Below are 16,029 nucleotides of genomic sequence, written 5' to 3'. Positions count from 1 at the left end.
TTTCTGTATTTGTTAGGAATCGCATTTCTGCAACATTTCAAGTGTGGCTGTTTGGGGCGCGTGGCTCCTGCTGCGGTTAAACCACCTCTGGGCTGACAAGCTTTAGCCATCGGGTTGTGAAGGGTCCTGGCTGGAGGAAAAAATTAAACCCCAGGCTTAGCCCTCTTGTCAGACCAAGAGGAGAATTATATTTTTGAACTAGTCTACAGTGTGGACAGGAAATGACCTCTCCACAAACTGCTTCTTTAAAAACAAGCTGGGGTGCCTCCAGCGATCCTGCCTTTCCCTCTCTCTCTTTCCCTCTCTCCCTCCCTCTTTCCCTCCCTTCCTCCCTACCAGCCTCCCTCCCTCCCGAGCTCCGGCGCTCTCCCTCTCCTCCTCTCCCGTGCTCCCTCCCGCTCCCTCCTCCCGCGCCCGCTCCCTCTCGCTCCGGAGGCTCCCCCAGCACTTCCCAGCCAGTGTGCTCAGCCTGCCTGCCGCCTCGGTGTGCAGCGTGTGCGTGCGTCTACTTCGTACTGGGAGAACACAGCCCATGTGCTCTGCATGGACGTTACTGATACTCTGTTTAGCTTGATTTTCGACAAGCAGGCAAGATGTCCAGCACGCCACACGACCCCTTCTATTCTTCTCCTTTCGGCCCATTTTATAGGAGACATACACCATACATGGTGCAGCCAGAGTACCGAATCTATGAGATGAACAAGAGGCTGCAGTCTCGCACGGAGGTAAGTACTCCAACCTTGCCTGTGTGTCTGTTAGGATGATTTGTTATTATTTCTTAAAACTATGCCTGGGCTTTTCCTGGGGGTGCTGGCCGAATTCTGTGGGAAGTGTCCCACCAGCTACTCCCACATAGGTGGAAAGGAGCGCCAGGATGAAGACACTAGTTTGATCGCTGGGTTTGCAGGGATACCAACTCTTGGAGCAGGGGACAGTTTCTGCCAGAATCTTGAAACACACAACCCAGTACCGGATCCCCATGCCGGGTCTCCAGAAATGCTGCTTTCCCAGAACTCTGGTGTTTGCTGGCTCTGAGATGGTCCTGTTTCTTGAGATAGAATTCCAAGGCATTTTTTTTTTTTTTAAATTCTCTCTCTCTCTTTCTGTGTGTGTGTGTGTGTGTGTGTTTTGTGTGTGTGTGTGTGTGTGTGTGTGTGTGTATTCCAAGTCTGTTTTTGACCTGCATTTGCTTTTCAAAGTCACCCAAATCCAAGTAAAGGGGGTAAAAGAGTGGCCAAGCATACTTTTCAGAACTAGCCCTGAAGGGACACATGTTTGTATATTTCCGTGTTATATTCAGAAACCAGTTGCTTGGGGCAAGAGTATTCTACACTTTCTCCTCTCCCTGCTGGTGTGCCCCCTAAGCACTCTACCTTGGGACAGGAGCCTGCTCAGCATTCAAGCCACTTACAGTTTATGCACATTTGTGATCTTATGCCTGAGAGAGAGAGAGATATTGAACCTCCCAGGCAGCGAGCAACACTGGGAACAGAGACACTAGGACTTTCAGAACTTTCTAAATGCACAACTCTAGACTGGCCTCCTGCAATTTAAATATTTAATGTCAGTTGACTTTTCCTCTGTGCTGTCTGGGCTGGCAGGGCATGCTGCTGGACTGTCCTTCTGCCTGGAAGTTTGGGCTTTGTGTTGAAGTGTTCTGAGAAGGAGTTTGTTTTAGGTGCCCCAAAGTCACTTTAGGAAGTAGACCTCCCCGGGAATTGAGTCTTGTCTGCAGAGTACAAACACCCAGAGGACTTTTGTCAAAAAGCATTTGGGGAACAGCTTTGGTGGAATTTTAGGTTGAAGATTGACTTTCAACTCTGGGAAGGAAGTCGATTAAGTTTGAATTATAAAATAAAACACACTTGCCTAAATTGTCAGTGGAACTATAGAGAATTCATGACATTTAATGTATTTAATACCACCAACAAGATGTGACCTGCTTTCTGATTGGCTACTGCTGGACAAGGACTTGTGTTTTTCTAAAAGCTGGGTTGTCTTTATCACTACTATTTTTTTTATATGCATCATAGATGTTAAATATAATTGCTGCTACTGTGGCTCTCTCTAGAAGCCAGTAGCTATTATAGAAGTGGAAACTCTGTTTTGGTTAGGGTGGTGAGCTGTTGGCAGTAAATGATATTTGTGTGTGTTGTTTGGGTGTTGCTTTGTGTGTGTATGTGTTACAGTTTGTAGCTTTTATTCCGATCTTTGCAACTATGTGTTGGAATCTTGAATTCCTGCATAAGTGATTGGTTGGCACAGCCTGCTTTCAGAATTATGGGTATAGAAAATGTTCAGGCTTGTGTTAAAATTGTAGACCAATGTTTTTTTTTTAAAAGTTTTAAAAATTAATATTAATTAAAAGAGAGAACAACAACAACAACAACAAAAAGACCAAAGGCCACTGTGACTCAATTCTTGAACATCAACAGGATTTAAAAATAATCTGTGTGGAACTTACATCTTATAAAGTTTTTGAGGCCTTGCCCAGGGGTGTGCTCCCATCCTGCAGGGAGGGGATGGGGCTGTCTCTGCAGTCCAGGCACCCTGTGCCCTTCCTTAGTTCTGGGCAGCTCTGAGCTTGGAGGCCTCTCTGAAGATTTCCCTGCCTGGCCCTCAAGAAAACATGCAGAAGGCAGTAAGCTTTCTCGTGTTTGTTTTGTGTTGGCATCAAGACATTTGAAAAGTGCTCTATTAGTAGCTTGCTTTTTCAGAAAGGGCACTTTTTTTTTTTTTTTTTCCCAGAGAGCAGCAAAATTCAGGAACTCCTAACTTTTAGATTATGGACTGTGACTTTGAAAGATTTTGCTCTGAGTAGAAACTGTTCCCTAGTTCCAGAACCAAGAGAGGAAGGCTTGTCATGACAGATCTTAAAGATTCTAAAAATCTGTCTGTGACAATAAAGCATGATAACCCACTTTCTAACGTGTTCTAGAACCAGTCCCTGCACATTCCCCCCCTAATTAGCTCTTTTTTTAAAATGATTATCCAAATAATTGACATGACACCTCTTTTGATCATTGCTAAGCAATAAACAGTGTCATGAACCCAACCCCCCAAATTTGTTTTCATTTCATTATGAAAAAAGGAATCCTCATCTCTCCTATGATGTTTAAGTGCGAACATGAAATGTTAAATTTTGATCATGATGTGTACTCAGAGAAAAAATGACTTTTCATGAAAAAGTTGCAATGTTGCTTTACCTACTGTGATTACTTATGATAAAGCTGTTCCGAGCCCTGGAAAGTGATTGGTTACAGTAAAATACAATGCTACCCAGCGAGAGTTATCAATTGGTTCACATATAAAAAAATCAAACAGATTGTTGAATGTTTACTTTTAGAATTTGACCAATGCATACAATCCTTTGGATGTTTCCCTCTCTTTCTCCTGGGCCCCACTTCTGTGGTACATGATATTATTTCTTTAAACTACTAATGCCACCCACCCCCACCCACCTGGGTAACACTCTCTCCATTCCTTTGGAACACAGACTTGGCTAGAAAGACATTATGGCAAATCAGTTTGTGATGGAGAAATTATAATAAAGTTTGTAGAGATTTCCTAGAAACCTCCTTTTTTAAATGGAAAGAAATTAGTATAGAAGAACCATGATGTTTACCTCCTCTCCTGACCCCCAGGTCATCCTCTCATGGGTATTTCTTCCAATTAAATCAAATCAAAAGTCTTTCAGATACTGGGTAGTGTTAGTTTAAAAGAGCATTTTTTTTTTTTTTTTTTGAATTGGGAGTTATGTCTATTTCTAACTTGCTTCTGTCACTTATTAACTAATGAGTGTGGGTCTTGATTTTCTCATCTGCAAATTAGCTGCAATACCTTTCTAATTTGGTTTTCTTTGGTATAAGAAAATATTATGAAACAGAGTAAAGGGTGTAGACATTATGATTATCATCATAATGTTTATTTGCTCATGGTATTTAGTTCAACATCACAAATAGTACTAGAATAACCGGTAATAAAAAAAAAAAAAACTTGAAGGCCTGGAACCAATCAGTCTTGTTAAAAGTTAGCACTTAGAGCAAGCAGTTCCTGGACAAAGTAGGTACTCAATTAACATTTGCTGACTAGCAGTCCATCAATCTATTAGATAAAAGTGGAGAGTGAGCTGTAAATTAGCAACCTGAGCAACCCAAATTCTGATGCTTTGTTTAGGGGCCTGGTACCTCCTGTGGAGCTACAGTTGCCCTGGGCATTTGTTTCCCAATCTCCTTAAAGTGTTCTCCCTACACCCCCCACATTGATTTTATGGTGAGGTCATCTAGATCTAATCTTTGTGGCAAAGCAAAGCAAGAGTGTAAGAGATTATTTGAAAAGAGTGCAAATGCATTTAAAAGCAAACAACAAAAACAAAAATATAGTTTGAATGCTGCTGGCTGTGCTGTGGAATAAAATGTCTTGGCAACATCAGAACTCAGTGGATTTAGGTAAGGAAATGGGGGCTCCCTTCTTCCCTCTCCTTTAAAATGAAGTAAGAGAAACTTTGATCTGGGGTCACTTTTGTTGTTCTTCACTGTAATTCCACAGTAGGAAAAAGGGTTACTTCTTCCATTGTGTATGCTATCATAAATTGACCCGATGCCTTCCAGAATTCATATATTTGAATGGTCTTGCTGTGCCAAATGTAGTTTGGAAGAATACAACCGCACAATTATACAGTTTAACATTGCACACTGAGTACAGTCAGGATATAAAAAATATGCTCTGAAGACTTCAGAATTTGCACTGTAAAAAGCTTCAATAAAAATAAAAACAATAAATATTTTTTTTTACTTCCGGAGTTCTGTGCTGTAGGATGCAAATATTGGTGCTTCGTCGGAGAAACATCATAAGGAACATTACTTCAAGTGAAGGGATTTATCTGATGTTGGATTATTATGGAATTGAAGAAAGTTTATCAAGTAGAGTTAGAAAAATCTTTGTTATTGTAGATAAGTTTCGGTCTTGTTTCCTCATTCAGATGACTAAAAAATGTCTTCATTTGCAGAAAGATTATTTTTAAATCATACATTTTTTTTTTCATGTGGGCACCATGCTAATTTTAATAAAATACCATAAAACACCAGAAGAGTGCCAGTCCCCTTATGTTTTTGGGATTTGTTTCTTTTATCAGTATTACACATCCCATTCCAAAAGAGAAAACTGTGATTACAGTCGGAAGCAGTTCACACGAGGATTTTATTAGAATTCTAGTGTTTAGTTTTACAGGATTTAATATGAACATTAAAAATGCTTAGAGACCTTGAAATTTAAATCTGCAGTTTCTCACCCCTTCTCAGCAGGACTCTCAAACTCCATGGGGAGAGGGTAGGAGGGGAAGGGGCTTCTCACCCCCTTTCTTTCAGCTACATTTTTTATACACGCGGTCCCAGGGTTTCATGTTGTAGCATCATGTTTATTCATGGAATAGCTTAGTATCATTGATGTTTGGATGGAATCTAGTTAAAATGAGATTAGGTATTTTGGATAGGTAGAAAAAGAGAAAAATGCTTTTGATAACTTGGGAGGATTGATCCCCTCCTCCCCCTAGAAATTCAGGAAGAAAAAAGTTTCTGGTCCTCTGAGGTATATGACTGATTTTCAGTGTTCAGAGAACTTTCCAAGTTTTTTTTGAAGGGGGTTGGTGGGGGTGGAGGAGGGGCATTGGTAGTGGTAAGGAAAGCTATTTTGAAAATGTTAAATGAAACCAAAAGTGCAGTTTTAAAAATGAGAACTTCCAAACTCCTTATTTTTTAGGCTCTCTACATGGCCTCAGAAAACAAATTGCAAGACTCTTGTACTGATATTATTTTTCCCAACGTCTTTTTTCTTCTTTTCTTCCATTTTCTTACTATGGGAACTGTTTTTAATTAAAAATTGCTGCAAACCAACTATTTGTAGGAGGCCAGGGAGAAAAAAAAAATCTTTCAGCTTCCATTCAACAGAGATGCTTATCAGCTGAAAATCAATGCATATTTCAATTTCTCCCTTTTGGGTGTAAATTATGATGTAGGATTTAAACGCTATGCATTTTTTGAGCATTTAGCTTTTTGTTTGGGTTTCAGAAAGAAATTAACTTAAATTATAAGGAGAACAGGACCATAAATCTCCTTTTATTACAATTGTTCACATTAACTCATTTTTCATGAGGAACAGAAAGCACCCCTTTCCTCAACAAGCAAACAAACAATCACAGCATCCAGCTTCGTAAATGGTCAAGAACCAGGTTCATAAACTTACTTGGATTTATTTGTTGGGGCTCAAATATAATCTTTTTTTTTTTTTTTTTTTTTAAAGTATCAGAAAACAGCGTTTAGAAAAGATTGTTCAACTGATGTCGATACTAGCATACCTTTGTCAGTCTGTCTGTGACATTTCCTTGCTTTTTAGTTTCGTCCTTTTTTAATCTTTTTGAGTCTTGATTTTTTTTTTTAAATGTAAATTCTGACACCTTGCATTTGAACATAGGCAACTACTGATATTTATAACTCGGTCATTCTTTCAAGAATTCCCTCACTTGAAGCAATGGCAACCCAGTATCTGGAAATACAGAGATACATTATTACATTGTCTGGCCTCTGTGTTGTTACTGGTGAGGAAACTGGGAACTGGTTAAATGAGTTGTCCAAATAGATGGTCTGTTCAAACAGATGCCAATTCAGCTTCAGAGGCTGTGCTCCCAGCTACTATGCTATAGCACCTCTTGAAATAAATACTAGTAGATTACTAGTTAACCTGTAAAACCTTTTAATGGGAATGTGTTCATTTTTTTCCCTAGGACAGGTTGATTTCAGAGGTGTCTTGGAAAGTTGACCCCCATACCTAAGAAGACTCTAGTTGTCTCTCAAAAGCTTGACCTAATTTCAAAAGAAACTATGTGAAATTTCAGGGGATAGAATTAGGAAAAGAAACTCTGTTCTGGTTACAGAAAAATAAAAGTAACCTAAATCACCCTCTCTATTGAAGAATGCTTAATACACTCATTGCATCTGAAGAGTTCCTGGAATTGTAGAATATTAGGCACTGTCATCTAGAAGTTTTATTTTCTAACTTAAAAAAAAATTTAGATTTCCATCCAGTGCTTGACTCTTCTTCATCGTGTAGGAGAAAGATGGCGCCACCCTGATGGTTTTAAACAGTAAGGGGATGAACAGAGGCTACTCCATTTTTGGTGGTGTTGCTCCTTCAGCAACAGTCACCAATACAGCTATTAGGAGACTGAATCAGAATTAGAATTTGAAATAACATTGGCTTCCTTTGCATGTAACGAGTTAAAACCTTAGAGATAATGAAGATGTAGAGGGAGGAGACTTCTGTATCTCCACGTCCTGTCTCTCTGTAGAAGTTCTTGGTAGAAGATGAAGTTTCCTTCTTTCCCTTGCAGCCCTCTTTGCAGTGGTCCTTACAGTAAATGCCTGGCCATGATGGAGCAGGATGGATCTCTTCACTTGCTCTACCCCAAAACCTGAGATGCACGCACATCACTTCTCCTTTAAGAGATAAGGGAACCAAGGCCCAGAGACGGGAAAGCTGTCTGAGGCCCTGTTTGGACATCCTAGGAATTGAATACCCAGAGTCTGGATCTTCTAACTCCCTTGTGCAAAAGTTTTTTCCTGGAACAGGCTGGTGAAGCCAAAAGCTTCCGGTTGCCCACTCCTGTTGGCTCTGGGAGCTGCCACAGGCCCTCACCTTGGGACCACCTTCCACCAGCCTAATTGGAACTTTTAGTCTTCTAATTAAAAAGAGAAGGCTTGAATTAAAGATGTGGCAGACCCCTCTGAAGCGGGACCTTCAAGGTCCTGCTGCCATTGTCAGCCCTCATCGTCTCTTTTCTGGACCGGATGGCCTTCAGATTGCTCTCCCTGCTCCCTCTTTCCAACTCCTTCCCCACAAGCAGTCCAGGTGATATTTTTGGTGCATAAATCAGATCACATGACTGTCCAGCTTCCCCTCACACCTAGGACAACCTCTGAGCTCCTTGCTTCGGCTTCAAGGCCTTATTGATCTGTTCCTTCCTGATGGCTCAGTTCTCTAGACTCCAGCCACAAGGGACTTCTTTTGGATCCATTAACTCACCCAGCCGCTCACATCTCAAGGCCTTTGCCCTCCCTGGTGGAATGGACGAATGGCCTCCACCACAATAACTCATGGAACTCTTTAGAGACCTCATCTGAATTAGAGTTTGGCCTGCCCCTGGCTGTCTTTGCAGGTGGGCAATTAACCATTTCCAAGAAGGAAGGACTGGGAAGATAAAGAGTCTCAGCCCCCAGGAGGTCCTCTGGGGATCAGGGTGAATGTCCCCTTCTCAGTCCTTCTTTAAGCCCTTCAGTTGCCATGACTCCACAGCAGCCTTGGGACCTGTGCCCTCCTCCCTGACTTCACAGAATACTGCAAGCTGATATTTTCTCGCTTCTCCTTTAGGTCCTAAGTGTTTGCTTGTTCTGAATAGATTACAAGCCCCCTGAGGGCAGGGGCTTGGCTGTTCTTCCCCATTTTCTGTGGCACATGGCTGACATGCAGAATAAATCCTTTGAACAAAGGAAATGTAAGGTGTTCCAGCAGTTGTTCAGGCTGACACTGGAATTTGCCCTGAATCTTACCAACAACTGCCTGGGGTTCTAGTTAGAGAAGAATCTGTGAGCCTAATAGCCCAGTGAGCATTCCCTGACTGCAGAGAAGCAGCCCTGGGAAAGGAGAATTTCCTTTGTGAACAAAGTGTGGACCTGAGAATTTTGCCCTCTGGCTGGTGTGAATCTGTTGAGAATCTCCTGACTTGTGATTAAAAATATTTATACTTATCCTGGTAGTGTTTTCACATGTGATATTGCTACGACTTCTCTCTGCCTCCCTCTCTGGAATCTACCTGAGGGCCTACAGCCATGAATTATGATGTGAATCATGATAGTGTCTTACATTTCCTAGAGCACTTTGCATTTTAAGAAAGTGCTTTCAGGGCCATTAATTAGCTTATTTGAAATGATTTGTACAACAGAAAATATGGGAAGTTATATCAGTATATGATGCTGTGGTTTATAATCACTATGTGTTTGCTATCCAGAAGGGGTTGGGGGCTTAAGGGGGTCGATGTGCAACTTAAGTTTAGAAAATCTGTACAATATTTTTCCACCAGTTTTTTTTTTCCCCTGTTTATTTGCTTCTTTTCCCTTCAGAGTGAAAAGAAAGACCTGCTGTGAATACACAGGTCTGAACCTCAATATGACTTTTATTCGAGTCCAGATCCTGGCTGTGTCTTCTACTTGCTGTGTGATCTGAGGGGAGTTTTTTCAGCTTTTCTGACTGTTAGTTTTGTTAGCCTGAGTGTTGCATTGTGAAGGACTGGTGAATGCAAAGTGGGATAATATGATGATTATGAGGATGGCCTTATTCTCTGTTCTTTCAGAAAATAGGTGGTACAAGTCATGCAAAACTTAAAAATGTCTTTGAAAATCCGATTTACCAGGGCTGGGGTTGTGGCTTAGTGGTAGAGCACTTGCCTAGCCTGTGTGAGACCCTGGGTCAGATTCTTAGCACCACATATAAATAAATAAAATAAAAGCCCATCTACAACTAAAAAAGTATTAGAAAAATACTTTTTATCTGGCTTGCACTAGCATATGGCATGAACAAAACTTGCAATGATTGGGCTGGGGTTGTGGCTCAGTAGTACAGTGCTCGTCTAGCATGTGCAAGGCCCTGGGTTCAATCCTCAGCACCACTTAAAAATAAATAAATAAGATAAAGGTATTGTGTCCAACTACAACTAAAAAATAAATATATTTTTTACAAAAACTTGCAATGACATAGGTAGAAACTGTGGGTTTAGTGTTATTGTTGTAGAAATGACATAACGATCATGTACTATCTAGTGTGTGTATGTGTGTGGGGTAATGTCTTTGTCACAGTGGCCACCATCTCCACACATCCCAGGTTATATTATTATCCCATAGAATACTTGTGAATAAGTCTTAAATGCTGACCAACATGACCAGCATATAAGACCGCATCCTCCATTGGTTGGAGTTTGTTCCATCTGAGAACTGGGAGGGGACAACAGGACACTGAAGTGTCCCCCTTCACCAGTACCTTTGAAGGCCGTCTAAATGGAGGCCCCAGGTGAGGGCTGGAGAGCAGGCCCTTTCTGGCAGTGACCAGCCATCTCTTCTAAAGAGGACCCCCTCCCCTCTATCTATCTCTTTTCTGATAAGGGGTGGTACTGGAGATTGAACCCAGGGGCGTTCGACACTGATCTACGTCCCTAGTCCTTTTTATTTTTTATTTTGAGACAGGACCTCATTGAGTTACTGAGATGGGCGTCAGACTAGCAATCCTCCTGCTTCAGCTGCCTGAGTGGCAGGGATCACAGGCGTGTGCCACAAGAGGCGCACTTCTCAATACAGAGCCTGGCACAGACTTTTCCAAGGGAGCTGGGCTGGTGCTGGGTGGAAAACGGAAGCACCACCCCTGTGTGCGTGGACTGATAACAGCCCTCCAGTCGACTCACCGTGACACCTGGTGGCTTAGTCCCTAACACAGTGAGAACAGGCGCGTGGAACAGGTGCCGTGCTGCCTAGTGTCCTGTGCTCTCTTCCTGGCCAGAGGGACCAGGTGGGTGGGTAGCAGTGTTTCCTGTGTCCGCGTTCCTATCAGATGCAATATTGTGCTGATCTATTCCACTCATTTCAGTGCAGAAGCTCCTTGATTTTTTTGTATTGAATTCTTTAAATGATATATAGCTTCCTAAAGTTCATTTCCTTGACCAGGGCACTTGAGATTTTTATATAGAGTTAATAATACTTGTTATCAACCTCTCTAGAGAAATATGTTGCATAGTTGAAATAAACATTAGATTATTTGCACAATTTTTTTTGGGGGGGAGGGTTAGTGCTTGTTAAATTTTGCTTCTCAATGTAGGTCATTTCTTAGGACTCGTGAGGATTTTATCTTGGTACTGAAAATCTGTAGACAAGCAAAAGCTAAACCAGTAAACAAGGTTGACCATTTGGGAGTAGGTGCAAAAAGTCAACCCATATGCTTTATAATTTCCATCCTGGTTAACCTGCAGTTGGCTCAAATTTTTTACTTGAAATTGAAATCAAGCAATCCGTGTACATTGCCTGCCTTTGAAAGGTTCTGATTTGGTAGAGCCTGCTATTCCCAAATCAGCTGAATTCTGGAATTCAGGGATGAAATAGATACGAGAGGGCATTTAACTTAAGCTCCTAATTTCCAAAGTGCAGAACCCAGACCCAGTGGGCCTTACCTGGACCATGTGGCTTGCTGACTCATAAGCCATCTCAGTTTTCCTGGCATAAAACTAGCCTGCCACCAGGTAAAACCCAAAAGCTAGCCAGATCTTACCAACAGCTAATTTGTATTTCAACCTTGCCAAAACTTTTACATTCTAAGCCACTTTCTCCCTTTTTAGTTTCCCAATTGCCTTAAAACGGTATTGATCTTTAGCAACATTCTATTGATGGTGAAAAACACATCATTAACCTTTATTATTTTTGAATTCAAGATTGTTTTCCTTGACTATTTAAAGGAGAGTTGCACATGGCTTTATAATGTCTATTCTTTTGAATTTAAAAACACAGTATGTCATCAACGTGGAGTGTTTGGAAAACACAGCAATGGCAAGGTGAAGAATAAAAAGTCTTTAATTTCACTACATAAAAATTTACTACTAACATTTTTTGAAAATAAATTTAATGCACACATACATACACACACACACACACACACACACACACACACAGAGAAAAATTTATTTGCTTAGGAACTCATTGAGCACCCTTTTGAATTCAGCTCTGCTAAAAAACATTACCAGTGTTTTAGCTTGTCTGTTAAGAAGTCTTAAATGTCATTCAAGTTGCCTGTATTATTCATATACTTGCTTACATTTTAAAAATTAACACCATATAGATGGTATAAAAATTATTCAACCTCCTTTACCATAATCTGTTCTGTAGGAGTTCAGTGTTTTTAACAAACCGTCTGTTCCCAAGAATGTAGAGGGGCGCCAGCTTAGGGGTTAATTCGGTCAACTGTGGGGACTGCCATTAGTGACCAGTACTAGTCAGAGGTCTTGAACTCAAGGCTCTGCCACCTTTGAGGAAAGTCTCCCTGCCCCTTCAAGGGAAGACCCTTTGTTTCCCCGCTTTTCATTCTTTTGTATTATTTCTGAGTGAAGAAGCAGGCAACCTTGCTCAGGGTCTGTAAATCAAAGATTTTTGCACGATTCAGACTGGGAAGAGGGAGACGGAATTAATGCTAAGAATCGGTGTTGATCTAGAACCAGCAGGTTGGGATATGGCAGGTTAATTTATGATACCGTTTGAAGGACATCTCTTTGATTCCAGGAGAAAGGGGTACCTCGAAAGGTGGCCTGTGTTGTGAGTTGTGTACAATGTCATTTTATTTTCTTCACTGGATCGAAGAGATCCTCGGGTCAGGTACCATCTTATTCTTGCTGGTGTTCTTCATGACAATTGATATTCTCTGTGTCCAAGAGCCATCTTTTCTTAAAGGCATATTTCACAGGGGCCACCATTTTGTAATTAGTTTCTGAGTTATCGCTATTTTTCTATAGGTTATACGCATTCTATAAATAAGCTGCATGCATGTGCTTCTATTACTGTGATGTCCTGTGCCACAGGATTAAGTCCCCTGCTGCAGCATTTGCATTAAGTGCTTAACTTCTGGAGTCACGCTAATTTATTTTCTTACTTGGTGGTCGTGTGGCCTTGTGTAAGTTGATTTATCCCTCTGTGCCTGGGTTGCCCTCAGAGGGGAAAGGTGATGGGATCTCTGTCTCTGGGTTTTTATGAAGATTGTTTCTGGTTATTGTGATGAGCGAGAGTTCTGTGTGTGTGTTGCCCGCACAACTGAGAATAGAACCCAGGACCTTGCACAGGCGGGGTAAGCACTCTACCCGTGACGTACCTCCCCGGGCCCTGAGATCTTCCTTATATAGTGCTTAGCAGAGTGCCTGCCCCTGGTGCGGGTTAACTGTTACCATTATGCCCTGTTTGTTTAATAGATGTTGAGCATCCCCTGATGATTATTCCGGGTCTAGAGAGGAAGAGGACAGCACTCCTGTCTCAAAGGAGCTCGGAGAGGTTGCAAGTAAGGGTGTGTGTAGAGAAGGAGATCCTTGACAGATGAGTGGAAATTTACCAGTGTAGGCAGCTGGCAGGAAGGAACCCTAGATTCAAAGACACTGAACTGGGAAAGGGGACGATGTGTTTGAAGACCTGTGAGGATTTGGGCATGGCTGGGGCTTAGGGTGTGTGTGTGCGCGGGGTGGAGCTGGTGATGGAGGAGGAAATGGATCTGGACAGGAAGTGGGGGCCAGAGTGTGAAGGCGTTGGTGTGCTGAGCCGGGGGTGTTGTTGGCCCTTACTCTTTAGGGACTGCATCTTAGGCCCTAACGGTAAATGCAAACAGTGCCTTGATTTCCTTCTCTGAATAAATAGGATAATAGTATTTGCCACTATCTGGGTTGTCTGAGGGAATTTATTGAGACAAGGACTTTTTAGACTAATACCTGGCACATGTAAAAATTCAGTCAGTGTCAGCGTCTACGATTAGGCAAAGGGAACCAACTACTGAAGAAAGGTTTTTTTTTTTTTTTTTTTTTTTTTTTCTTGCTTTGTTTTGTTTGCCAGAGGAGTGAGACAATTTGACCTGCTGTCACTCAAGAGCCTTCTGGTTCCTCTGTGGAGGGTGGACTCATGTCTATCTGCCGAGAGGAAGGAATCAGTGGATGGGGAGATATATAGGAGAAAAATTATACACACTTACTGGCTGGCTGAGCTATTTTTAGCCTAGTGTGTCTGAGGCAAAGGATGGATTTTCATGGCATTTTTTTTTTTTTTTTAAAGATGCAAAATTACGGTAAGCCAAGGTTATGCAGCTTGCCCAATGACACTCCATTTGGTGCACTGTTGAGGTCCACTCTGGTCCGTGAAACTTTTAGCAGCTGTTTTAGAGAGTGGGTCCCCAGGGTCTCCAGTCCTGGGTCTTCTTGCTTGGACGGAATAGGACCTATGTGGGAAGCCAGAGGGATGAGCCTTGGATTCCAGGAAGACTCCCTTAGCTGGCAGCCAGCATGGCCCAAGGAACCCAGTGAGTCAAGCGAGATGGCTGCATGGGGAAGAGACAAAGGCAGCACGTGCTGAGCCCTGGCCCACCTAGGACACGCCACGGAGACTCAGTTTCCAAGTTGGGAGAATGGGAGCAGCTGTATAGCCACATCAGAGGAACAGTGTGAGTGCTAAGTGGGACCACAGAGGCAGATTGCCAGGCTCGAGGTGGGTATCAGGAGGTGTCTCCCTCCTTTCCTGGATGGTGCTTCACCTCCCATGGCAGGAGCCCTGCTTCTGTTCAGGTCATAGGTTTTTTTCCTTGAATTCTTCTCAGTGGCCTTGGGGAAATCTGCCCCTTTCCTGAGCCAGCTTCTGGCTGAGAGCAGACGTGAACCTGGAGGCTCTTTCTTCCACCCCAGAGCCTCCGACTGCAGTGAGGTGGGCGCTCCCTTTCCATATTTCATCAGGGTCCAGGGGTGTTTCTGAGTCCCTGGAGCCTCCTCCGGTGCCTTTTCTCCCACCTCCCTGGCGGAGGATCCTGCTGAGTCACAGTGTGGCCTTTCCACACAGACTGGCTGCCGCTGGAGGACCACACTCAGCCTGGAAATGCTCTGTGCACCATTGTCCTGAAACATGCGCGTGGAGGAAGGCCCAGAGATTGTTTTTTCCTGTCATCTTGAAGTAGCTCAAATGCAAATTCAGGATGTACTAAAATCACAGAGTTCAGGGGGTGCCCAGGGGGTGCCTGGTGCCATTTTTTTTTTTTTTTTAGAAAGGTTAAAATTTATCTGAACCAAGACTAGAAAATAAGCTTAAGGTGTTAGGTTATTCTGAAAAGATTGTTAATGCCTGTTGGCTAAGTGCATTAAACTGCTCCGAAATGATCACTTGTGTGTACTATTTTAAAAACTCCTTGCTGGGGAGGTGATTTAAACCTATTTTTTTCCGGACTCCAAACTTTGCATTTGTCTGTTGAAAAAAAAAATACTGTGTTCGAAACAAATAAACATTAAAATATAGTTTATTATATTTCCAGGCATTTGTCTGAAAGGAAAATATGTCAAGACATTTATAGTTAGAGACTGAAATCTCAGCCTTCATTCAGTCCATTGTGTTTCCAAGAGCTCAACCCTATATAACGTTACCCGGTCTCTGGGGACCCCTGGAAGGGCTATCGGATCCTCTTGGCATAATAAGAGAGTGGGGGAGGTGGGGGGAATGGTTTCCAGTCCTAATTCTATATTTCCTGTGATTTTTTTTCCTTAATTTTATGGAAGCAAGGCAAACCCAGAGAAGAAAGAACTGTGCTGTTAGTTTTATTACGGCTTTGATTTTAAAACCATTTAAGAAGTCGCATTCGCGGTGGCACCCTGTGGCGACCAGGATAGGACTGCCTGGACTTACTCCTTCATTCTTCCATGGCGAATTGAGTCTTTCTTACTGGTGCTCAGTGACAGAGGAGCCCAGAGCCCAGGCGGGGCCTGCCCTCAGGATGCTCACGGCCCCCTGGGGAAGCCAGCCAGCTGACCATCCAGGTATGATGAGGGGCGACAGGTGCCCTGGAGCTCGGGAGCAGCAAGGGCAGAAGTGGCTTCAGTGGGAGTGTGGTGTGAGGCACACACAGTCACACACACAGTGTCTCTCTCTCTCTCTCTCTCTCTCTCTCCTAGAAGTCGCTTGTGCTAGGGAGCAAATCGTGACCCAAATATTCATGTGTCTAATCTAGGGCACAGTTAACTTCTTGTTGATGCTGTGTTTTTGATCTTCATAGGATTTAAGCTCCTTAACCGTCCACAAAGAGGGAGATCAAGGCAGGAAGCAAAAATGTCCACGTGGTGGCTGCTGCCTGCCCGGTCCCTTCGCCCCTTGTAATCCACACTCTGGATGAGGGAGAAAGAAAATAGCCAGGCGGCTCTTCCAAGCCCACTTAAAGCTACCTTGT

The 16,029-nt window shown here is 42.7% G+C and overlaps 1 protein-coding gene across 10 annotated transcripts in view; it reads left to right on the top strand.

Moving 5' to 3' along the window:
* The first annotated feature begins 210 nt into the window (after nucleotides 1–210).
* Ldb2 (LIM domain binding 2) overlaps nucleotides 211–16,029 on the top strand; it is a 339,430-nt gene continuing 323,611 nt past the window's right edge. For 3 of the 10 annotated variants that reach the window (XM_076865388.2, XM_076865386.2, XM_076865387.2), the window contains exon 1: nucleotides 220–725. In XM_076865388.2, the coding sequence (XP_076721503.2) occupies nucleotides 594–725 (132 nt within the window). In that variant the 5' untranslated portion in view covers nucleotides 220–593. Of the gene's footprint in view, nucleotides 726–16,029 lie in introns of all 10 variants that reach the window. The other 7 variants (XM_076865393.2, XM_076865389.2, XM_076865395.1 and 4 more) reach the window with 5 other exon arrangements.

This window comes from Callospermophilus lateralis, chromosome 8 (assembly GCF_048772815.1).
Source record: "Callospermophilus lateralis isolate mCalLat2 chromosome 8, mCalLat2.hap1, whole genome shotgun sequence".
Taxonomy (NCBI): domain Eukaryota; kingdom Metazoa; phylum Chordata; class Mammalia; order Rodentia; family Sciuridae; genus Callospermophilus; species Callospermophilus lateralis.
Note: the sequence above shows the minus strand (reverse complement) of the source record. Positions and strands in the feature narration are given on the sequence as shown.